The sequence below is a fragment of the Prunus dulcis genome, chromosome 3, assembly GCF_902201215.1.
Source record: "Prunus dulcis chromosome 3, ALMONDv2, whole genome shotgun sequence".
Classification (NCBI taxonomy): Eukaryota; Viridiplantae; Streptophyta; class Magnoliopsida; order Rosales; family Rosaceae; genus Prunus; species Prunus dulcis.
The window spans coordinates 23936987-23960677 of NC_047652.1; the positions used below are offsets into that span (position 1 = coordinate 23936987).

Sequence of the window (23691 nt, forward strand, 5' to 3'; positions counted from 1 at the left end):
ATTTAATTATTTAACAATTATTATTTTTAAATATAAAATAATTATTTTTTAGTCCCACACAGTACCAAACATAGGTCTTCACTATTTTTACAATCCAGCTTCTTAGTCCGACGCAGCACCAAACGTAGGTCAATACTTAAACCAGCTTAGTCCAATCCGAGCTAATCCAAGACAGTCCCAGGATTTAGTCCAGTCCATGACAGTCCGCCGTTTCAAACGACCCCTCACTGTATAAATTAATAGAAAGGAAACTTGACTTAGTCCTCCTTAGAGCAAGTCCAGCAGTGCTGGACGAGCTCGGGCTGGGGGGGGTTTGGGTCAAAAAAGGGCTTCTAGCAGCAAAAGTCCAGCCCGGACGATTCGTGGGGGCCACCAAACGGGCAGGCCCAAAGGCGGAAATGGCCCGAGGTCCAAACCGAAGTCCAGGACAAAATAGCTGACGCCAGCATGGCGTCAGCCCTAAAAATTCGAATTTTTTTTTACCGTTGGCGCGTGCATTGCACGCGCCAACTTTAAAAAAAATTTCAACGCAGCGTTACAGTGCCGCCAACGGCTCTTTGACACGTGGCGGCCTCTGGTCGCTCCGATTGGAATTTTTTTTGAAATCCAACGGCAGCGAAATTTTCTGCCCAAAAAAATTGAAAAAAAATCGAATTTTTTTTTTAAAAAATACACAAAAATTACAGAATTTTTTGTGTATAAATACCAACCAATACTCTTCACTTTTAACACCAAATCCTCATATATTTTCTTCTCCTTCTACTATTGTTCACTTTCTCCTCAAAATTTATTCACTTTCTATTCAATATTTTTTTACTTTGAAGTTGTAATTTTTTTCTAGCATATTATGGGTTCTTCTAATGAAAATGGAGGGGCATGGAGCATGATAGAAGATGTTAGCTTGTGTGAGGCTTGGGTCGAAGTTAGTCATTGTCCAGTAACGGGCAATGAGATTAAATTTTCTCATATGTGGAAAAAAAATTCATCAAGCATTTTGTGAAAGGGCAATTGGTTCTACACGTACAGAAATGGCATTATCCAGTAGGTGGAAAGTTCTTAATAAAGAGTTGGGGAAATGGAGAAATGCTTTAGCAAAAGCGATTGACAACCAAAGAAGCGGAGAAAATCTTAGCAATGAGGTAAATTATTTGTCATTTTTCTTCTATTAATTTCTATGTCATATTAATTTTTATTTAAATGTTTCTTGCAATTTATATATTTTGTTAATATGTCTCTATTTTTTGTTAATACATGTTGCATTTTTTTTTTTGTTATTTCTTTAATTTCCATTAGTTTTTTTTTTGTACATGTTGTATTGCCAATATTTTAAAAATTCTCTTGTATTTCCATTTTTTTTTTTTTTTTTATAGATTATACAAGCACAAATGTGGTTTGGTGCTACCGGCCAAGGGAAAAAAAGTTTCAACCATACCCATTGTTGGGAGGTGGTGAAGACTTGTAAAAGATTCCAAATTATTCCAACCGGTCCGACGGTAGTCTTGAACGAGACTCCACTTCATGAGACGCCGGCATCGGATTCACCTATGGATTCTCCGATGAGTATGGACTCACCCATTGAAAATATTCCAAGGCCTATTGGGAGGAAGGCGGCGAAGGCGAAGAGAGGGAGTAATTCTAGCAAGAATGCATCTCAATTTTTGGAGGAACTTTCAAAGCACCAAGCCATGAGAATTGAAATGGACTTGAAACAACAAGAGCACGATATGGCAGTTCAAGCAGAATATGCAAAAGAAAGGGAGTATGCACGCAAAGAAAGGGAGTATGCACGAGAACAAAACATTGAAAAAAAAGATCGGGAAACCATGGCCATGGATACAAGCCATATGTCTCCCGAAACAAAACAATTTTGGAAGCTAGAACGAAGGGATGTTATGAGACGAAGACTGTTTCGTGACGATGGACCTAGCAACACCGATTGGTTAAATGATGGAAACCATTAAAATAGTTTGTTTGCCTTTAATGTCTTAGTTTACTTGCCTTTGATTTCATTGTATTTTTTTTTTTTGTTTAATTCATGTACCTTTGATTTCATTGTATTTTTTGTTTTGTTTAATTCATGTATTTTATTTTATTATTAGTTGTATTGCTTTTCTTTTAGTCAATAAAGAAAATATTCAACAAAATTCCTTTTTATTCAAAACATTCCATACATAAAAAACAAACCACAACCAAAGCATAAAAAATAAAACAAACCACAACCAAAGCATAAAAAATAAAACAAACCACAACCAAAGCATAAAAAAAAACAACCCACAACCAAAGCATAATAAAATAAAACAAACCACAACCAAAGCATAAAAAATAAACAACCCACAACCAAAGCATAAGAAAATAAAAACAACTTCTTCACTTCACTTTATTCACCTTCATTTCCTTCATTGCCTTTCACCGCCCATAAATGCTCCATCAAGTCAACTTGACGGTGTTCATGAATATAGGACGATTGCATCTCCGTGTAGCGATCAATCATACGGGGCATGAAACTACCGTCTCTAACCAACGGTTCATGCTGCATTTCTTCTCCATTTGGCCCCACTAGTTTTTCATAAATTCGTGTTAGGGCCGTGTCCATGGGATTTGGTTCATACACGTCATCAGCATCGTAATCATATTCATCTTCCACAATCATGTTGTGGAGGATGATACAAGTCATCATTATACTCCTAAGCACCTCCTCGTCAAATAGACGTGCCGCACCCCTGATAATAGCCCACCTAGCTTGGAGGATACCAAAACACCTCTCAACATCTTTTCTGTACCCCTCTTGATAGCGAGCAAAAAATTTTTGCTTATGGGATCGGGGATGTGGAATTATTTTCACAAATGTTGTCCACCTCGGGTATATGCCATCAGCAAGATAATACCCGGTCTGGTAGATGGTATTGTTAATTTCATATGTGATATTTGGGCCTTCACCTCTCAAAACATCATTGAACACCGGGGATTGACCTAGGACATTCAAATCGTTTTGAGATCCGGCAACTTCGAAGAAGGCGTGCCAAACCCATGTATCAAAACCAGCAACTGCTTCCAGGATGATACTTTTCTGCCCTTTTCTATTTCCGTAGTCCCCTTGCCAAGCAGTTGGACAATTTTTTCACTGCCAGTGCATGCAGTCAATGCTACCAATCATGCCAGGGAATCCTCGAGACTCAGCTTTTTGGAGAAGCCTTTGCAGGTCCCTTGGCGTAGGTCTGCGGAGGTAGTCTTTGGTGTACAGAGTTTCCACTGCATCACAAAATCGCACCAAGCACTCCAAAACAGTGGACTTCCCCATCCGAGCAATCTCATCCACCTGATCAGCAGATGACCCATACGCCAACATTCGTATCACAACTGTGAACTTCTGCTGTGGAAGAAGTCCCAAATTTCCAGCACAATTTCTCTTTTGAACAAAATATTCATCATAATTGCAAATATCATGCATGATTTTTTGGAACAAATGAGGTTGCATTCTATATCTCCTTCGAAAATCAACATCAGAGTACAGAGATTGTGGGATAAAATAATCTTCCATAAGATTCTTACCCCGGGAATGTCTATGTCTGTCCACATTTGGGCGACGGCCTTCTCGTGAACCACGGCGAGCCTGCTTTTCATCCTCCAGCAAAGTAACTGCTATGCCAAGTTGCTCATCTAGTTCTCTCTGCGCCCTTTTGCTTGCAGCTCGTCTACGCATTCTCTCTCTAGTTTCTCTCTCTTGCCTCTCCAAAATCTCTTCCATGTCTGCCATTGAGAATGGAGAATGAAATCTAAAATTTGAGAAATGGAAATGTAGAGAAGAACTGGTGTGGGAGGTATGAGCTGAACCTCTGATTTTATAGAAAAATGTACACAGATAGATATGACACGTGGCGCAATCTTAGAGGGTGAAAATCTTATCTGAAATTTGAAATTCAAATGAAATTTCAAATTTCAAATTTATCTGAAATTTGAATTCCGAAATGTATCTGAAATTTGACATTTTGAATTTATCTGAAATTTGAATTTTGAAATGTATCTGAAATTTGAAACCGAAAATCTTATCCGAGATGAATAGTATTGACACGTAGGAACCCAAAAATCTTATCCGAAAATATTATCCAAATTAATTATTTAAGTAAACAAAATTGTGAAAAAAACAAAAAAATGAATAGTAATTGCCATGGCAAGCCCCTAACTGCTGGAAACACATTTTGCTGGAGGGGACTAGGGCAGCCACTATTCACGTGAATAGTGGCTGCCCTAGGGCTAATCTTGCCATGGCAAGGGGCAACTGGTGGAAATGCTCTTAGAAATTGTGCTTTTTTTCCTCTAAAAAATTAAAAATAAAAATAAATTGTTTGTTTTTTCAATTGGATCCTTGTAGCTAAAATTTATTTAATCGGGTCCCTATGGTTTAAATTTTTTTCACAATCAATATAAAATTAGAGAATAATCTATATCAATCTGCTATAGTTAGGCAGAATTGTCAAGTACGACACCTCTAGATCTATCTGGGATATCAAGGGCATTCAAACCAAGTTGTAATAGAGGTGTTGGCACAGTATTATGATCAACTAACAGAACCCACATATTATATGTGCTAATTGACGAACTCGTCTTTACTCTGTGATTTGTAAATAAAACCCAACTGCAAAGACCTCATTGAAATAAAACTATAAAGACTTAATTGAAAGGAAAAAAAAAAAAAAACCAGATTACTTAAATCAATTGATGCCATGAGCACAAAATAGTCACAGTACAGCTCTAACTAATAAAAGTAATTTGAATCACAAACTTATTTCCATATATGTAGAGAAATAATGTCTGTAATGTATAGAAGAGTTGTTCTCTTTTACAAAAGCATGCTGCATGCTGCATTGATGATGATGTGATTATGCTTCAGAATCAGAAGGGGGTGTAGATTTGCATCTGATTCAAGATATGTTCAAAGTTATCGGAAGGCTTCTCAATTGGATGGGTGTGCATCCCTTCGTAAGTGGTCACCACAATGCCTTCATCCTTGGTTAGGCGTTGGACTTGCTTTTTCACATTGCATCCTTGGTACGTACATCGATAGTAGCTTCTGCACCAAATTAATTAACAAGAGAGAGCTTCAGTTTTTCACTCTCATAGCTTCTGCATGCATGCATTATATGTAATCATTTTGAATTAATGCTAAGTGTAGAATAATTAAGAAAAAGAAATGTGTTAATTTACAAACAATATTGTTTAGGAATTGAAATTTGCAGTGCAGTGGTCATGCAGTATTTGGTGCAGAGACGCTCTTCCTAGAACCAAATTAAAATTAGCAAAAATCTAATTGGCTTCAGAGATGACGATTATCTGAGTGTTAGACCACAGAAATCATTGATTAGGTGTTATGACCCTTTCTAATAGATTCAATTGTCCATGTACAGAACTCTTCTGAGGATCGATCGTGGCTCTTTTTTTTGATCAAAGCACTTCGATCGATATCATTCAACCTCAAAAAAGAGAGGAACAAGAAACTTACAACTGAAAAAACAAGAGGGGAGGAGATGGAAAACTAAACCAACACTCAGTCTAGGGCACATATGATTTAATTATATCTTGGAGTTCTGACATAGATGTGGTCTCTCTATGTATGATTTTCAAAAATCAGGTCTTATTTTGATGTGGTCTCTCTATGTATAATTAGGGCCCGTTTAATTTACGGAAATTTTTTGCATCATAAGGTCAGTAAATATGAAATTACATATTTCTAATTAGGAAAACTTTGCATGGATCAAGAGTTTTAATTAATATGTTCACAACCAATTAAGCCACGAGAGAGAGAGAGTGAGCTGAAAACCCTAAGACTAGATCGCAAAGTGAGAAAGAAAAAACTAGAATTGAAAGCATTAGAAGCGTATCCAGAAATTAATTAAAGAAAAATAAAGAAATAATAATGAAAATCCTGGTGCATGCAAATGCAATTAATGTATGAAGAGAACCCCAATTTCTCCCCCGGCCATACATTAATAGTGAAGCGAATATCTAACAAAGATATTGTTTTCAATTCCTAGTGGAAAATCAAGTTAGGATCTTGCTTTTCTGCAAAGCCACACGTGTTTATGGATGGCCATGGTGAGATCTGCTAGGTAATACTATACTTATATCAAATCTGGTACTCGTTGCCATCGAAATCACAGAAGAAAATGAAGGATTTAGGATGAAAAACAAACAAGTGATGATCACATCATATATATTATGCAGTAAGAAAAGATGAAGAAAAACGAAGCATATATATACAGATACCTGGGAAATTTGTTGTTTTTAACCGCCTTTTGACCATATTTTCTCCACCGGTAGCCATCGTCAAGTATATCAACCTGACTTCTTGTTTGAAAAGCATATTTGGGCTTTCTCGTCTTCTTCTCCCCCTTGTTCTTGTTTCCTGAATTAGTGGCCTCATGAGGATTTTGATCAGCTCCAACAATAACATTATTAATATTAATGTTTGCACTTGCAGTAGTAGTCAGATCAGAATATTGCTGCTGCAGGTACTGATGATGATCTTTGTTTATCAAAACTTCTCTCCCAACGTGGTTTCCTGCTGATGATCTCAACCCCAAAAGTCCATTTGAACTTTGATCGCGGCCGTCAAAGTAGTTGTAAACTTGAGAGCTTCCCATTCCCATATGATGATCATCTGTAGTAATATTATTTGTTGCAGAGATAGGGATCATGGGATCATAGTTTGCTGATGATGTAGAAGAGGAGCAAGGGAAGAACATTTGATACTTCTCCATATGAAGAAAGAAACTAAGCCAGCTATAGCTAGAGGCGGCCGAGATAAATGACCACAACTTTATTCTCTCTCTCTCTCTCTCTCTCTCTCTCTCTCTCTCTCTCTATATATATATATATATATATATATATGTACAAAAGAGATATGATCACCCAAAAAATGAGTATGGTGTGGTGTCGTAAGAGGCACGAAAATGGTCCAATAAGGCAAAGGAATTATAGGCTTCATTAGCGGATATTTGATAGAGTGAGGTGCTGAGGAGGAGGGAGGCAGCTGATATATTGGAATAGTGGAGGCGGCTTCATCATTAGCCATTTAGCCACACTATGACTCTATGATGACTAGCTAATCTACGATTCATTACTTAATTAAGATAAATTATATTTGAATGGTGGAGTGAAACAATATCTTTGGTTTGGTTGTGGTCGAGAAACACACACAAATGACAAATTAATGGGAGTTTAATTGTAAAGTTGGTACTGATGCATGCTATGCTTAGACTAAGAGCAGTCGCCTTTGGACTGGTGATAAATATATATACAGATATTGTCGACTTGGCACATGTGTGGCGCGTCCAACATGGACTCTATATATCTTTTATTTTTATTTTTATTTTTGGTCTGACCATGACTTTATTTCATATTGGAATTTGAATTGATGCATGCATATGGGTTTGTAGTGCATGTCTGCAAAGTGTGCAACCACCTTACCCGTGGTTTCCATGAAATTGCTAGCTACCATTCATTAATCATGTGCGTATTCGGCTTTATTAACCCTGATTTTAGTAAAGGGTATGTAATAGCTCGAGTAGATAAAGAGCTAGTATATATCTCTGCATTCAAGGTCTTAAGTTCGATTTCCCTCTTTTTCAATATTGCTTATATTGAAATAAAACAACCTCATTTTGCATCACACTAGTGAGATATATATGGATCAAATTGGAGCAGTACATTAATCTATCATAGCATGCATCGTATTTATTTATTATTGTATGCAACATGCATGTTAAAAGCAAACACTATATTTAATGGTAGTAGCCATCTTAAATATCGTTCAGAATAATATTTTGATTACTAAATTAGTGTGTATATATTTACGGCACATTTACAAGCTGAAAAAAAGTTCGATGAGTTTAAAGAGACTTGGGAGAGAGACTTTGATTATCATAAAATTTGGTTATATTAGCTAAGTTTGGTCCAAGACAAAGTCACAATACAGAGACATGTGCATTTGAATTTTTGAAAAAGAAGTTCACGGATTAAGACTTTCCCGCAGCCCTCGATAATAATTAATAAATTTGAAAAGCAAAACTCTTTTTTGTTCGATTTTTCAAAAGAATAGATGGTGATTTCTCCTCAAATAGCCTCACGCCACATTACATATGTTACAGTATTTGTACATGCTAGACACCAATTGTTGGACTAAATTCTCTTCCTTCCTCACCTACAAGACTAAACCAGAGCCGGTTCAGCAACTGTTGTATTTCTTACATACAAACATGCAACCTACCCTTGTTCTTGATTTCCATTTTCCCCCCTTTTAAATTTGGGATGTGGATGTGTGGATGTCCCATCCCAACCCAAGGATAATAGTTGCCATTGTTGAACCACGACTTGCCACGAAATTCGCCGAAGCTTGATGATACAGATAAAGTGTGAAACTTGAGGCATGAGTTATGTTTGTGTCAAGGGTTAATCTCGTGGACAAAATTGCCCTCTAATACGAGATTTGGTATCTGTCCATTGTCACACAAATTCAAGTTCATATGTACTCTGTTTATCATTAGGATTGATTGACGAGGGCCGGCGGGGGGGCGCTGCTCATTCGAGAATCAGCTACACAACACAAACGTATACAACCTAATCATTTAGGACATAGACAAAGAGAAAGATGCCAGACCTATCAATCAAACTTCTATCCAAGTTTGAAAATGTGTCACTTTATCAATCATTTGATCACGACCTCATTGACTCGTTCATAATGGGAAGTCCAATACCCATTCAGCAAAGAAAACCAGCTCTGCTGATTGAATTTTACCTGAACATCAACTTTTTTAGACAATAGTATATTCATTCATTCTAAAGTTTTTGATGCATCAACCTCTGCTCACACCTTGAGCATGGCGAGAAAAAGACCAGCCCATTTGAATTTCCATCCCAAAATACTGTTCAGACATTCTCAACGCATATATTCTATCAAACCAACAGATCATGAAAATATCATTTCATGCAGGAAGTTATGCCCATCTTTTTGTAAGGGAACTGATTCAATTTTTGTGATTCATAAGGAAGAGAATTTGACAATGAAAGTTTATCTGAAATGTGCAGACCTAATCAACTAATGGCCGGTCAAAATATAATAGCAAGAAGAATCACATATAAGAGCGCATCCGAGGTCTCGTCAAAGACTGCCCCCCATCAACAAATATGGTTGTGCCTGTCATGTACTTTGACCCATCACTGATTAAATATATGACAGTTGAAGCTAGATCGTTTTTAACATCAAGCCATCTCTGCAATGGAGCTGCCTCCTTCACCAACTTTTTTGCTCTCTCCATACCCACAAACATTGGATATTCATCTTCTAGGTGCAAACCACGGGCAATTGCATTGACCCTAATCTGGTATCTACCAATCTCCAAAGCCGATGTCTGAAAATAGCAGCGACAAAAGGTTTTATGCAAAATTCAACTTCAGATAAAAAAGAAAAAGAAAAATGTACTAGAAGTTGTAGACATATGCAACAAGCAGCTCAAAATGTACTAATTTTTGGAAATACACGACACACACTAAAATGAACTTGTAACCTTAAAAGACAATCACAACACCAGAGATATGTGCAATGCTTATGCCTCAGGTGTTTAACTTAAAGTCAATTTAGGAAATACCAAAGAGCAAGACCTCAGAAGGCCCTTACATCAAGGCTACACCTAAAAGTGTATGACCGATATGGGGAACAAAGGTACTTCAAATCCACCCAACAAAGTAGTCACAAGACTCAGAATTCGCTGTTGAAGTGATAGGTATTATATAGAAAACCAAACTACACCATCCCATGCTTTTTCATAGAACTACATCTTCTATGCTCAAACATTTCCAATATACCAATGCCATTGAACTCAATGAGACTTCTCCTCATCAATGTGGTAACTTACTTTTTGTTACTTCTATCCCTGCACTATCTTTCTTAAATTGACACAACAACCATCCAACAGGTAAACAATCGCTCTGAATCTGTTAACCATCTTAGCAAACTAGCGGACATGATGGAAATTAAGCAAAATCATGATTCATCTCAGTGTTTCAGCTCGCATGACTCAAAGCGTATGTAAAATGACTTCAAACTATTAACTGGGGAATTCTTATTCAGGTGTAGTATGATCTACATGCTGCTAGCTTAATATAACTGAGTGGACTCGATATCTATGAGATGTTTTGCATAACCAACACTGTAGAATGCTAATTCCTAAAACAGAATTTCTTCTTTTGCTTCTGCAAGTTACCACACTACCTAATGCAAAATCACTCACATAAAACCCTGTAAATTCAAGGCTGCTAATAAACCAAGAGAAACTCAAATTTGTGTATTCAAACATGAGTGGCTGACATAGTTGCTTTCCTTGAAAGACTGATTCCTGACATTAAAAAAGTTCATTTGTGGAATTAAGGTACTCAGAACACATATGCAGCCGCAGTGTACTTGTTGATTGTATGTGCATGCATGCATGAATCCAAATAACATACCCTAGCTAACTGCTGCACGGCTGCCGAGCATGCACTGTTGGCAGCAGCTCCTGGATAAATCCCTCTTTCAGCTCCAATTATCGAGGTCAAAAATATGATGGAACCTCCTGACTTATAATCTCGCATTCTTCTGCCAACAGCATTTAACAGAAACCATGCAGACATAAAGTTTCTCTTCATTATCTTTTTAAACTCATCTTCAGCTAATTCTAGATGCTCCTGCATTTTCCCTGTTCCAAACATCAGAAATGATAATTCTGCTTATATCCAACTAAATTGCAACAACCTTTACATAGGCACATAAAAAATAATGCTAGAAACCAAATTGGAAAGTAAAATCAACGAAGAATGTCCATAAAAGAAGTTGTTAACATGTTTTGACACAGGATCAACATATTCCCAAGAAAGGGGGATCAGATCAGTTCATCAGCCTTTGAAAATAAAAGTGAATATCTTCCAGAAAAAAAGCTGTTGCCATTTTTTGTCCATTTGCATAAAGTCAATTCCACATAGGTATTGTGCTATTGCTGACCATAACCCAGTCACGCATGGCAAACAGTGTTTTAGAGACTTAATACAATTTTCAAATACCAAGTATTTTCCCCAGTTTTCTCTTATCCATTGCATATATGTGGCTTGAAGTTATAATATTATTGCCAAAAGCAAGGGAGGAGGAACCCAGAACCCAACAAAGATATATGCCAACAACTTGTTCATTCCAAATTGTACACAGCAATTGAGTTCTCCAAGTACATATATGATAGAGATTGCGTACCTTCATAAGTATAGCAATGCACAAAGGCATCCAAATTGCCCAAAATGTGGCATGCCTTATCCACTGCCTCATCAAAAGCTCCTTCTCTCTTGTCCTCCATGTCTACATCAACCACCTCAACTGGCACGACACCCTCCAATGAGCCCTTTATTTTCTGTTGAATGCTCCGCAGACAGCTCTCCTTTCCCATCAAGACCAGCCTGATTATGCAAAGCACCAAGCACAAAAACAAAAAGGAACCATTTAATAATACATAGAAGAAATCTTGAACCACCCATTTGTCCGTTCAATCACAAAATGCACCCAAATGAATTGAGACCCAGAAACGAGCAGATTCAGAAATTGACAATTTTAATAGAAGAAATTGAAAAGAAAAAAAGGAAAGATGAAAACATTGGAATTTATATGGGGAAAAAAATTAAAGGGTTGGGAAATCAGTTCACCTGCATCCCCGCTGGGCCAAAGAGAAGGCAATATTGTGTGAAATGGCATCCCCATTGGAGGTGAGCAAAACTTTCTTCCCAGGAGAAGTCCCCATTTTCTAATTGAACAAGGACTTGAGTGATACACTTATATAGTGTAAAAACTAAATCAAGAAATGAATTAAAAAGGGTTGGTGGTGTGTAATGAATAAGAAAAGGGGAAGTCTGTTCTGCGTCTTGTTCGTGAAAAAAGTGAACGAGTCAGTCTCTTCTCGCTGACTAAAGATTAAATATAGCTTTCTTTCATTTGGCAATTGAGATGCAGAGATAGAGATTACACACGCAGAGCTTGCCAAATATCAAATTGAAATGACTCATTAGGCGTCTGCACGCATTTCATGATTTCACCGCAAGAAAGAAAGAAACACGTGGAGATCACATCAGCTGTCGAGCCAAAATATAACAGCTTGTCCTAAGTTAACTTCTTCCCAAGCAACCAATAATCTATTAATGAGATTTTTAATTTTATTACCTTGTGACAAGTAGTATATAGTACCAATACCACGTTGGAAAGTGACAAACAATTCTAATAATTTTATGTAAATGTTAAATAAGTTATATATACCACGTGGAAAAGTGGGATTCTGTTTAGTGGTAAATTCGCAGTGTTTGATGATTGTGGTGGTGGAGGTGGTGGTGGTTGTGATGGAAGTTGCACAGAAACTTTTCCTGAAGGCTGTTGAAGATGGATGGCTGTGTGGGCTTTTGACCTATTGACCCAAAGGAAGGAAGGATCACCAGGGGATTCAGTCAAACTACAAATTGCTAGGTAAGTTATTGCCAAGGACAAGGGGGCTTCCCACGAGTTGACGTAGTTTCTGATTCTGTAATAAATCTATTAAGGGGTCAATTACTTTTTGTTTAATGGTGACAATGTGGGGACAAAGGCCCCAATAAGAAAAAGCTCACAATTATTTTGACCAACTAAGTACATTGATTATTCGTCCCAAAAAGATTACATTGATTAGTTTATTTATAATTCTTAGTTTTCCTGCAAAGATTTTTGAATTTGGGAAATTTCAAACCCATTCTTTAAGCAAAAAAGATCCACACCTAAGTCCTTGAATTAGTAATGACGTTCAAACTCATGATTCTACTAATAAAAAGAAAAAAATAAAATTGACATCTAAAACTTTCTTATATCCGGAATATGTCACTATGGTAATGTCTTAAACCAATTACACAATGTCATGTATTTAACTTTATCACATAACATTACGTAATTGTCTTAAAATACTACAACAATGACATCCTCTTTGCATGAAAGTTCTTATCCTAAACTTAAAATCAAACTCGAGTCCTTAGCTTTGATTTGACTCGACTTCAATTGATATTTCATTTCTTAGGGTAACGTTTGTTTTCTTGTCGGGGACGGATTGTTCACATTGATGTTCGTTTTTTTCCTTTTTATTTGGTTGGGGCTAAAAAAACACGTTCTGTCTGCCCTTTGACATCCAATGAGGAGGTGTGCTACTACAATGTCAGCGTCCGTTTTGTGAAAACGTGAAAAGATGGGGCACCAATCCATGTCTTGTTCTTTATCACACATATTATATATTACTTAGTTCATACAGCTGCACATGTTGCCCTTTGTATATTATCATTTACACATCTTGGATGCCTGTTTCGTGAAATACTCATGTCAGCCCCTTTTTTTTTGTTTAATTCGTCAATATGAATTATTAATTTGTTGTTAATTCGTCAATATGAATTATTAATTTATGATCAACAACTGCGCTCTTTCAGACGATTGATATCCAATTAAAATACTTGGATAATATTAATAATCAATTAAAATAATTAATAAGGAAAATGCGTGAAATAAGGATGAAAGAAAAAGAAATACAAGTTAAATATATGTACAACTCTCCAACGTTATGTCGCTTTTCACGAAGTTTTGATATTCATAAATTGTTATTGTAATCTCACCGTTTATCGACCAATTAACCTAAGTTACGTAAAAATTTCAATTTTTCAACTGATATCCCGGGTTTTCGGCCACCCTCCCAAAAAAAGGCCCAAACCCGCCACAAGCCCTTCAGGGCCCAAATCCATGAGTGCTGTGTCTTTCTTGTATTGTTTGACAAAGCTAAGGGTGCTCAGTCCGCGGACCGCGAAACATGGCGAGCTCCGTTTTCGCCTTCAACCCCTTAACAGGGCGGAGAGCGCGCGAACCAGTAACCCCAATCGCACCCAAGTCACGCTCAAGGCAAGCGTCTAGTCTGTCTGACCTTCTCATAACACATTTTATCCAATGCGTTATTGACGTTTAGTGTTCACAATTTTATGATTATATTGGATTTTCTTGTTTTCACAGTTTGAATTTCCGAAACTCACACTCTGTAAAGTTCAAATGCGAGCACTCGTGCTTTGAAGTAAGTTTCCTTTTCCAACTTCGATTTTCTTTAATTTTATTATAATTTTCCTTTTGCTAAGTTCTTGATCAGTATTTTGAAAGCATTCACAGTGAGGTAGGCAATGTGTATAATTATGGCTTGTCCATAGAATTTGGTTAAATTTCTAAGTAATGGCTTGATTTCCTTTAGATTTGATCATTGGCTCATAAGCTTGTGAATCTTTGTCTGTCTTAAGTTTTGTGAAAGTAAAACACAGTCTATTAGTTTTAACAGTTGAAGTATTCAATCTGTCACTTTTCCAGGTTAGCAATGTTAGCTACCAACCGCCAGGGACCGAGCTTAGCCTTTTAAATTCTGTTAGTTTTTCACTTCCGGAGAAAAGGTACATATTTGTGGTCTGGTAGTCAATCTTTAGTTGCATGCAAACCACATTCATTCTGGCAAGCTTGTGAAATTCGGTTTAGTTGATTCCGCGTAGGAATGCCTCTGTGAGGTAATATTGTCATGGATCATCCTCTGCCTCAGATATATTAACAGATTGTTTTATATCAGACCATACAAAGGATGTGTTAGATGCAATGAACTGGTTCACATATTGTCAGATATTTTTTTGGGTTGGACCACACATATTCTCTGATGGGCGGAGCGATTTTGCATTCTTAGGATAACTTGTTCACTTTGATCTGGCAGCTTTGGCTTAATTTTTGGACGGAGTGGTAGTGGAAAGACTACTCTTGTGCAGGTTGTGTGTTAATGTTATTGAAGGAACTCTTACTCATTATGTTATCCATCTTCTTTTTAAGCAGTATCTTGTATATGATTTCCTCTCCCTCTTCCAGCTTCTTGCAGGGATAAGCAAACCGACTTCAGGTTCAATTTACATTCAAAAATATGGAAATGATGGCAATCCAGTTCAGTCTCCTGAACCCTTATCCTCAGGAAGAGTTGGCATTGTATTTCAGTTTCCAGAGAGGTACTGAATATTAGTTAAGAAACAAAAAATTGTTTGCAGTCTCTATAAACCATGATAAGGGTTTGGGGTCCTCTCTTGCATATATTGAGAGTTACATCAGCATGTAGTCATTGGAATTTGTACAAAAGTAAAGCTTTTGGAGTTTCCCATTTTTGTCTGTACACTTATGTGTTAAATGAAAGTTTTATTCTTACAGTGAGATTAAAAATGTATGTTCATTGCTCTACTGGAAATATACCTTTTTTCAAGTACTTGACCAAGTTTGTGCATCCAACATCTTCTGTATGAATTACGTTTCTGGAACTTAATCACCACTGTGTCAAAAGGTTTTTAATTTTCAGCCTTTGATCGTGGTGTATTACCTTCTTATGTTCTTAAATTACAGTAATGTGCTCCCATATCCTTCATAGTCTCTGTCATGTCTGTTTGGTTTCCCATTTCCAAGTTTTTGATAATATGTCCCCTTTCAAGCTAGGTATTTTGTCGCGGATAATGTTCTTGACGAAGTTACATTTGGGTGGCCAAGACAAAAGGGTGATCTTCAAATGAAGGAGCATCTTGCTCTAAGACTCCAACGAGCAATCAATTGGGTACTTGTGCCCCTTCCCAACACGAACATTTTCTTCTACTTATTCTGGCATTTTTTATCCGTTGATGCTCACTATTTATAGGGTTTGGTTATTTTAAAAAATGATTAATTCAACTGATGACCGTAGGTTGGTTTAAGTGGGATCTCATTGGATAGAGATCCCCACTCCCTTAGTGGTGGCTACAAACGTCGGCTTGCCTTGGCAATTCAATTAGTAAGAACTTCGATTTAAACACAATCACAAACACCAAATTGACAATGTAATACATATTAGATGACACCTTAACTATGTGGTTTCATAAAGTTCAGTCTTATATAGCTAGTTATCACTTTGGCATGAAGTCACTCATACTTGTCAATTGACCTTAATCTTCAGGTGCAAGTCCCTGATTTATTGATATTGGATGAACCTCTTGCTGGTCTTGGTAAGAAGATGAATTTAGTGCCTTTGGTTCTACTTCATTACTGGTTTCATTTGCTCCTTCCATGCAAGTTGGACTAATGGAAAACTATTTTCAACAATCAGGCATTGAGAATGCCATAATGCTTTACCCAGGAAACATTTTTCACTGGCAACCAATAGAGGCATTCTCTCTTTCACTCACTTTCAAACTGATCTCTCATTCACTATATAAAAACAAATTCCAGTAGACTTAGTGACTGAACCAAATTGACCTAACCAGTTGCGCTTGGCTGCTGGCTTCAAAATTTTGGATTCTAGTTTTTCTCTGGAAAATGTTGTCATAAGTTTGTTTGTTTTTGCTGAGAATTCCTATTCTCCAATTGTTTCATTGATGCTCATGCTTCTTTATTTTTCCTGTTTCATTTTCTTCTTTTTTTCCTACTGGGGAGGAGGGTTATATCTCTGATCCTTTATTTGATATTTATATAAACTTTTGTTTTGATCAGATTGGAAGGCACGTGCTGATGTTGTGAAGCTTCTAAAGCATCTAAAGAAAGAATTGACTATACTTGTTGTCAGCCATGATCTCAAGTCTGTTTTTTTTTTCCTGGTTCTAACTTCTGATTCTTTGTTATTGTTCACTTGTTATATGTTCAATATTTCACTTGGTGCATTGCCTTGGCGACCTCGGTAGTGAGAGATTAATTTCAACTTTCTATGAAATTGATAAATTCAAAGTTTTAGTATTGCAATCTATCATATATGGACCCAAATGTTTGCATTTTAACAAGGACATGAATGTGGCTCTATGAAGTTGAGAAAGCTTCTACATTTATTTCTTGTCAGAAAAGGAGGTGCCAGATGTAGCAACTTTCTTAACTTTGCAAAGAAATTTTTGTGCATAACTAGAAGAAAAAGTGTGAGCCTGGTATCAAAGTCATAAAACGTGTGCAAAATAGAGTGTGATCCTGGTGTCAAGGTCGTAATGTGTCCTATTAGTATTTTGTTGAGCAATGTGCATATAATTGTAATTGAAAGCCAATGGACTAATTTAGAATTACATTTACATTACCAAATGTTTTTTCAGTTTCCAAGTGGCATAAAACATTAATGATTATTGTTGCAATGGTTTAAAGGGCATACCAAGTCAGCTTAAAATGCACTGTATTTGGATTAAGGTGATCTTATTTTCCTAAAACTAATAGCATTGGCAAGTTTCATAATCTAGCACCTAGGGCCTTCACCCATTTGGAATTATAAACAAACTGTATTACCTGGTCTCTTGTTTTCCTCTTGTTCTATACATTTTGTGTTCTGCTTATGGGAACTTATAATGGGCCTTTCAGAGAGTTAGCAGCTATAGTTGATCGATCTTGGAGGATGGAGATGGGTGGGATTCTTAGGGAAGAGCCTCTACCGATTTGATTTCAGCAAGATGGTGCTGCCTCAACATGGCATGCTGTGAGGTTTGACTCTTTACTTTATATTTACTTCTGACACTCATGTCCACGAATTTATGGTGCTACCTATTTGAATTGGACTTTGAACCATGTTGCACATAAACAGTAGTGCTTTGCCTGAATAGTGGGTTCCTAAGAATTGATGCATTAAATTTGGATAACCAATTGTGAAACCATGGTGAGATGTTTGAGAATATTTGTTGATATCTGCCTCTTTGACTAAGATCAAGTTTCCTCAATGTCTGATAAGAATATATGATGTTCAAACAACACAATAGGCAATGAAAAAAAAGGGTCTGGTTACATAAAATATGGGATGCACCATATAGTACGCTATTAACTGGAATACTTATTCAAGAAATTTGAGAATGGCTCTCAAGTCTCGACCATTCAAATAAGACTTATAGATAATTGAAATCTTTATTGATTGGGAAAGAAATTTAGATAAAACTGAGTCACAACTTCATCAACACACTGAGGAGAGATGAATACCTTCTAGTCTTTTTTCATTTTTTCTTGAGTTCATCAACACTCAATCACTCATAAATAAGTACATGAAAAGATAATATTATCGAACACAACATTGGCATTCTGTCTCAGAAAGGATCAAGACTACTGACTTTTGTTGCAACTTCTATTGCTACAGCTCCAACACCAAGTCTGCAATGCAAATAGCACAAAGTGGTTAAATATATTCATAATAGACTCAATTTTGCCGATCTTGACTATACTTCATAATAGACTTAATGTTTCATAGAAGACTGATGGTAGAGTATGAAATTTCTGTTGGGTGTTTTGTACTTTTTGTTCTCCTGGATTTTAGGTTTTCTGTATCTGATTTCTCAGACCCAGTGGGAACTAATCAAAGTAATTTTCCATGGTATAGGATATAAAGTGATACTTACAGTCTGCATCTGTTTTAATCCAGTGCTCTCCCTTTCTTCTAAAATTGCTGCCACTCAGCCTGTATTGGGGCAAGTTCATGTATTTCTTACCATGTTCAGTCCCCTCCTTTATCATTGCCCCTTGAGGGAACCTTCTGTTGTCTCTGCCCATGAGCATCATATTTTCACTACAACCACCATGGGCACTGTAATTGTTCTTGTCCTTGTATTTCTCGGCCTCTACAAATTCTCTTGCAGCTGTAGAGCTTTCAGGATGGATCCTTCTATGGAACATACGTAAGATCTGCATGCCACACAAAAAGAAACGAAAAAGTTGAATGTGAAGTGTTATCCACTTTTTTCTTTTCCCAAATCTAAGTGAAGGCAACACCTGGTGGTTTTCGTCAAATTATTAAAAGAGAGATTGTTGTCTGATGAAGACATCTCATGGAAACTCTACTGATTAGTTTGGATAAATAAGGTTTCTGGCTGGATGCTGGGTTTTACAGAGATCGGTAACTTGGAAACACCACCTTCTTTTGAGTGTATAAATCACATCCTAAGACCTAAGCATGCTAGCAGGGACGATTTTCATGCTACATTTTGGTTCACACAATTAATTTATCTCTGGTGTCAGGGTCACATCCTTTGTGTGTGCAAAAAACCGTAATTGGATCTCTCACCATTAATGTTTCTTTGGTCTAGATGTTGAAAATCAGATCTTTGATAGCATCAAATTCTTGTTTTTGACTTAGCTGTATCTAGGATATCACTGATACAATCATTGCAATGCAATGATGTATTTATGTATGTATGTGCACATCTACATACATGTGTTTGTGTGTGTGTGTATGATGCAGAGACATCAGACGTGCTGTTTAGCTGTGGGTCTGGGAATATCTAGTTGTAGGAACTCAACCTTATGGGGTTTCTTCTTGGTTGAAACAGAATCAGATGCCTCACCAAATGTCTTCCTGGTGGAAACAGGATCAGTTACATCACCACCAGTACAAGGGGCAGAGCTTTTCGAAGAAGCATGGAGTTTTTTTATGATCTTCTTCATGAACTGCATGGCAGATGTATGCTTATGCTCGGATTTTATTTCCACACTCTCACTTGTCTCCTTACAATTTTCCGTTGTCATCTTTGTCCTATCAAACAGCTCTTGCAGTGATGTCTTTTCTTTCTTTGCTTCTATTCTTGTGTCTGGTAGTTCAATTGAGGACCCAAAGAGATATTCTTTGAGCGGACATACCACAGTTGTCGTCCAGTACTCTTCATCTTCAGATTCCTCCATTTGCTTTCCATTGAGTGTAATAGTGCTAGCATGACTGTTCCTTGCTGATGATGCACGAACCCCTTCTTCCTTTGTCTCCGCCTCAAGGAACTTTTCTAGCTCATAGCTGATGAGCTTCAAGTCATTCTGTGTCACTTCTGTTTTTGGCTCACTTAAGTTCTCTAAAGTTGTTGCAAAAGTTGGTGTTTCCGGCTCATTGATACTTGGTTCAGAGCCAAGTGTTCCAATGGTGAGAAAGCCATGAAATAGCTCTGAGATAATAGCAGATGTTCCTTCTTCTCTATTGGCTTCAGATTCAGAAAAAGATTTTTCTTGGTTCCTTTTAGGTGGCTCCAAGGATGTAGATCCATAGCTGGAGCCAAAGCTTGACTTCATAGAGGAATGTTGATCATCAACTGATGGCTGAGCTGAAAGGAAAATACCAGGATCCCCTGAAATTAGTTACAAAAGGAATTAGGACGTGTGAAAATAACAAATGAAGAATGGCTTGATCTGTGTATATGATCAAGTCATCTCAGTGGCTGCATTGTTGCTGTAATAAACTGGTCTCTCTGATGGTTGAGTAATTTCATTAGTTAGTACAACGTGGTTGGTCCCAACATAATTCACGAATGAGAGAAAATATATCAGGTGGACACTGTCCACAAGAGATTGGCCTCAGACAATTTGGGGTTCTGCAGTGTCATATTAAGATCAAGGAATATGAACTGAATGCTTAGCCTTGACTGCAGCCTTGTATATTATGATCAAGGATTTATTTTGCTAATATTTGTAACCTGATTTATTCGAATTAAAAGTTTTGACTGATGTCTGGCTGCAGCATTATTTAAGATGTGGGGCAAAAGAAGAAAATTGCGGAAAAAGTAGTAGGAATACCAATACTGAGATCCTTGAGAGGCTCAATGCTACTGTGCCGAAATTTGTGGTGCACCCATTGTAATAACTGCATGAATGGAATGCAAAAATAAAGTTTAAAGGAATGAACATAGCTCTTATTCTGAATTTGGTAAGAGTTTGCACTTACCTTCATTTTCATTCGTGTCGAAGGGCTTGATGTTTTATTTTTCTAGTAAACATTGAAGATAGAAATTAGATGTAGGTTTAGTTTGCAAGGAAGATGGGCTTTAAAAAGAGATGATAGGAAGAGTGGCAGAATAAGATCTTTTCATTATGACTTCTAAACGAGGTGGAAGTCACTTATTGCTAGAAGGGTCAGAGGTGGTTGAGTAGAGAGACATTTAGAAAGATACAAGATTGTGGTTGGCTGTTCTTATCAAGACCAAATCATGTAGACAAATTGAAGGGTGGTTTGGATACCTATAAGATTGTTCTTATGCGTATTTGTGCTTCGTTGAAGTGGGTTGCACAAGTAAGCATTGATGTTTTATATATGCCGCTGCAAATATGATTATTGGTTAAATTGTGAAAGCTTTAGATAAGCATTGTACTATATTTTCATATACGATGAAAGCTGCTCAATATTGTATTGAAAACTGAAAAGTTAAATGCCTGCTGTAGGTTCTAGAAGTTGAATTAGAGTTTACTCGTTACAATCTCATGTAGGATCCATGAGTTATAAATGGACTTGTGATTTATGAACAGGACAGGGGTACACTCATTTTGCTTAAACAACACATTGATGCAGCTCTCCTTTATGCTTAATTTCTCTCTCTTTTATTTATATTAGCCCAAACCTTTCATGCAGGTATAATTTGGACAGTTAATAGCTAGGGGTTTAGATTTGACCAACTGTCGTACTTATCATGTCTAAGTATCTTCTAGATGGAGGAGGCACCAGGACAAGGTTGCTGGCCCAGAAATATTAGCATACCCCACAAGTTTACTCATCTCTCGAAGTTGAGTAATTTGGGAAGGATAATGCTGCCGTAGGCTTAGAGACAAAGCCATGCATGCATGCCTCCATCTTTGATTCCTTTTACAAGTGGGCTTGATAATTACGCAAGACAAATGAAGTACTAAAGAGATCCTGGGCAGAAAGTATATTCATAGTTTATACATGTAAACTGATTTTGTGATTTCGCTTCAAAGCATTGAAGAACTGCTATTGAATAATTGTTTTTATTATTATTAATGACGGGAATCGATATTCGACTGCGACTGTTCTTAGTGGTGCATGTAGGTAAGTACATCCAAAGCATACTAAGTTTGGAATCTTACAGAAATTTCGTTTCCAGGGCATGCTTGTCTCTCGAGTATGGTTACTGATGCTACTGGCTAATAATGCTTGTTCATTTTCTGTGAGCTAAATGCAGTTGCCTGAATTTTGAATACATACAATTAGACTATGTTGCGTCACTTGAATTATTACCATTGCAGAATTTATGCATGCAAAGGACTTGTTGGGCAGAATTCCAAAGGCAGAATAGGGCAAGTAAAAAATTACGAAGGTGCAAGCAAATGCGGAATTTGACAAGAAGTGGAACTGGTATAGCATCTTTGTTTGTTTCTGTTGTTTGTTTTTGTTTTGGTTTTGGTTTCCTTTTTGCATGAAATGATGTTGAAGAGGAAGAGTGGTGAAGGAGCCACCCTCTACTCTATAATTGCGATCATGATGAATTAATTAATTAATTGAGACAAGATCTATCAAAATTCCGACCAGTAGGGAGCGCTCTCTCCTCAAATCGGGTGCTTGGATTGGGGGTATCCTAATTCTTTGCTAACCAACGAAGAGCTAGAATATGAAAGAGTTGCCACTTTTGGTCGTGGAAGAATAAAGACAAAGAGAAGAGAATCACTCACCACCCATGACACCTTCCATATACCACCACAACAAACGCAAACTCAGTAAAATTCTCGGCAGGAGGATCCACCACAAGCATCCATGACCATGTGAGTTGGATTTCGTATCCTGCATTTTGTTTTCTTTTTTCTTTTGGGTCTGATTCTCATTGGGCAGTTGGAGTATGTGTTCATCTTCATTATTGTTTTTGTATAGTATGGAGTTATTACATGATCACCCAAATTATTGTTGGTTCTTATTTGTATGGGGCTATTTCAAAATGATAAGACCCCCATCTTACAAGTGTAAAGTGTATGGGTCTAATTTCCCCTATTTCTCCTTTAGCAGTTGAGCCATCCATCATACATACTTTATTAGTAGAGAACCAATTTGGTTTCTAGATGCATTATCATTGTGGATAAATAGTTCATGGTTGTTGCATTTCTTAAATGCTTGGCAATATATCACTTAGATAAGTTGGGGTTTTTTTTTCTTGTTATTGGGAATGTCAAATAATCATCAAACACTACTCTCTAATGAAAAAAATAAGATTAAAAAGAGATGACACATTTGTTTTCGCTTAAGTTGTTCATGTGCGAGTCTTTTTTAAGATCACGTATTTGTTCTTGTCTCTTATGTTTGGGTTTTGGATGGTATTGACTATTTCAATGCTATCTTTGTACACTCTTTTTTAAGAGATAAGTGGATTGATGAAGCTTGCATTTGGATCTCCAAGGTGAAGAGGGTGACATTTTTGTTGTTATGGAGCAAAGTAATAATAGCCCAATGGGCCAACGCTACATCCCATGATCCCATCATTTCCTTGACAGTTCTAACCAAAATAATAATAATAATCTTTTCCTCTGACAGTCAGTCATTTAGTCAATTTAAACTTACCTCACACACTGTGCCGTAATTTTTTTTTTATACAGTTTCTTTATTTTTATTTTTTTTTGAGTTATTTACACTATCATTCTCTTGAGGTAATTTTGTGTTTACAGAAACACCTTTTGAGGTTTTAAAATTATTTTCTCAAAATTTATTTCTATTGATTTTTTGTTCAAAGATTGATGATTTTATATATAAAATTTCTCCAAATGACAAAGTTAGCATGTGAGATCAAATTGCACATACATTTATTGAGGTTAAAATTTTCATTTGCATAAGTGTTTTGTAATGAAATAATCAATTTTTAGATGAACAAACAATGAAAATGGGTTTTATGAAAACAATT

The 23691-nt window shown here is 36.8% G+C and overlaps 4 protein-coding genes across 6 annotated transcripts; 1 reads left to right on the top strand and 3 right to left on the bottom strand.

Annotated features, from left to right (window-relative positions):
- Positions 1-4687: 4687 nt before the first annotated feature.
- LOC117621575 (probable WRKY transcription factor 45) lies at positions 4688-6845 on the bottom strand. The gene is made up of 2 exons (XM_034352135.1): positions 6262-6845; positions 4688-5068 (listed from the first exon to the last, which is right to left on the bottom strand). Exons 1-2 carry the CDS (start codon positions 6753-6755, stop codon positions 4891-4893), a joined length of 672 nt encoding a protein of 223 aa, XP_034208026.1. The 5' UTR covers positions 6756-6845; the 3' UTR covers positions 4688-4890.
- A 2084-nt stretch (positions 6846-8929) lies between these two features.
- Positions 8930-12167, bottom strand: LOC117621574 (carbonyl reductase [NADPH] 2). Its single transcript, XM_034352134.1, has 4 exons — positions 11716-12167; positions 11273-11472; positions 10498-10727; positions 8930-9404 (listed from the first exon to the last, which is right to left on the bottom strand). The coding sequence occupies exons 1-4, from the start codon at positions 11808-11810 to the stop codon at positions 9126-9128; spliced, it is 804 nt and encodes a 267-aa protein (XP_034208025.1). The 5' UTR covers positions 11811-12167; the 3' UTR covers positions 8930-9125.
- Positions 12168-13737: 1570 nt separating this feature from the next.
- On the top strand, positions 13738-22932 carry LOC117621573 (ABC transporter I family member 11, chloroplastic). Of its 3 annotated transcripts, none has more exons than XM_034352132.1 (11): positions 13738-13963; positions 14072-14129; positions 14414-14493; positions 14802-14853; positions 14951-15084; positions 15560-15674; positions 15801-15887; positions 16050-16098; positions 16583-16667; positions 17423-17542; positions 22055-22932. In XM_034352132.1, exons 1-10 carry the CDS (start codon positions 13875-13877, stop codon positions 17499-17501), a joined length of 828 nt encoding a protein of 275 aa, XP_034208023.1. In that variant the 5' UTR covers positions 13738-13874; the 3' UTR covers positions 17502-17542; positions 22055-22932. The 3 variants fall into 3 exon arrangements, with proteins under 3 accessions (XP_034208023.1, XP_034208022.1, XP_034208024.1); XM_034352131.1 differs by lacking the exon at positions 22055-22932 and adding an exon at positions 21423-21835; XM_034352133.1 differs by lacking the exons at positions 15801-15887; positions 22055-22932 and adding an exon at positions 21423-21835.
- LOC117622030 (protein LAZY 1) lies at positions 18395-20666 on the bottom strand. Its single transcript, XM_034352537.1, has 3 exons — positions 20594-20666; positions 19340-20148; positions 18395-18724 (listed from the first exon to the last, which is right to left on the bottom strand). The coding sequence occupies exons 1-3, from the start codon at positions 20664-20666 to the stop codon at positions 18395-18397; spliced, it is 1212 nt and encodes a 403-aa protein (XP_034208428.1).
- Positions 22933-23691: the final 759 nt, after the last annotated feature.

Bases quoted from the DNA above. Each gene is read 5' to 3' on its own strand.
- LOC117621575 (XM_034352135.1), bottom strand. From the start codon at position 6,755: ATGGAGAAGTATCAAATGTTCTTCCCTTGCTCCTCTTCTACATCATCA. The intron at 5,069-6,261 runs GTATCTGTATAT...AATTTGGTGCAG, and splicing joins AAAAACAACAAATTTCCCAG to AAGCTACTATCGATGTACGT.
- LOC117621574 (XM_034352134.1), bottom strand. From the start codon at position 11,810: ATGGGGACTTCTCCTGGGAAGAAAGTTTTGCTCACCTCCAATGGGGAT. The intron at 11,473-11,715 runs GTGAACTGATTT...TTGCATAATCAG, and splicing joins TTGGCCCAGCGGGGATGCAG to GCTGGTCTTGATGGGAAAGG. The intron at 10,728-11,272 runs GTACGCAATCTC...TGTTTGGAACAG, and splicing joins GCATTGCTATACTTATGAAG to GGAAAATGCAGGAGCATCTA.
- LOC117621573 (XM_034352132.1), top strand. From the start codon at position 13,875: ATGGCGAGCTCCGTTTTCGCCTTCAACCCCTTAACAGGGCGGAGAGCG. The intron at 14,494-14,801 runs GTACATATTTGT...TTGATCTGGCAG, and splicing joins TTTTCACTTCCGGAGAAAAG to CTTTGGCTTAATTTTTGGAC. The intron at 14,854-14,950 runs GTTGTGTGTTAA...TCCCTCTTCCAG, and splicing joins GAAAGACTACTCTTGTGCAG to CTTCTTGCAGGGATAAGCAA.
- LOC117622030 (XM_034352537.1), bottom strand. From the start codon at position 20,666: ATGCAGTTATTACAATGGGTGCACCACAAATTTCGGCACAGTAGCATT. The intron at 20,149-20,593 runs GTATTCCTACTA...AACTAATTTCAG, and splicing joins TCTCAAGGATCTCAGTATTG to GGGATCCTGGTATTTTCCTT. The intron at 18,725-19,339 runs GTTGAGTTCCTA...TGTGGCATGCAG, and splicing joins CCAAGAAGAAACCCCATAAG to ATCTTACGTATGTTCCATAG.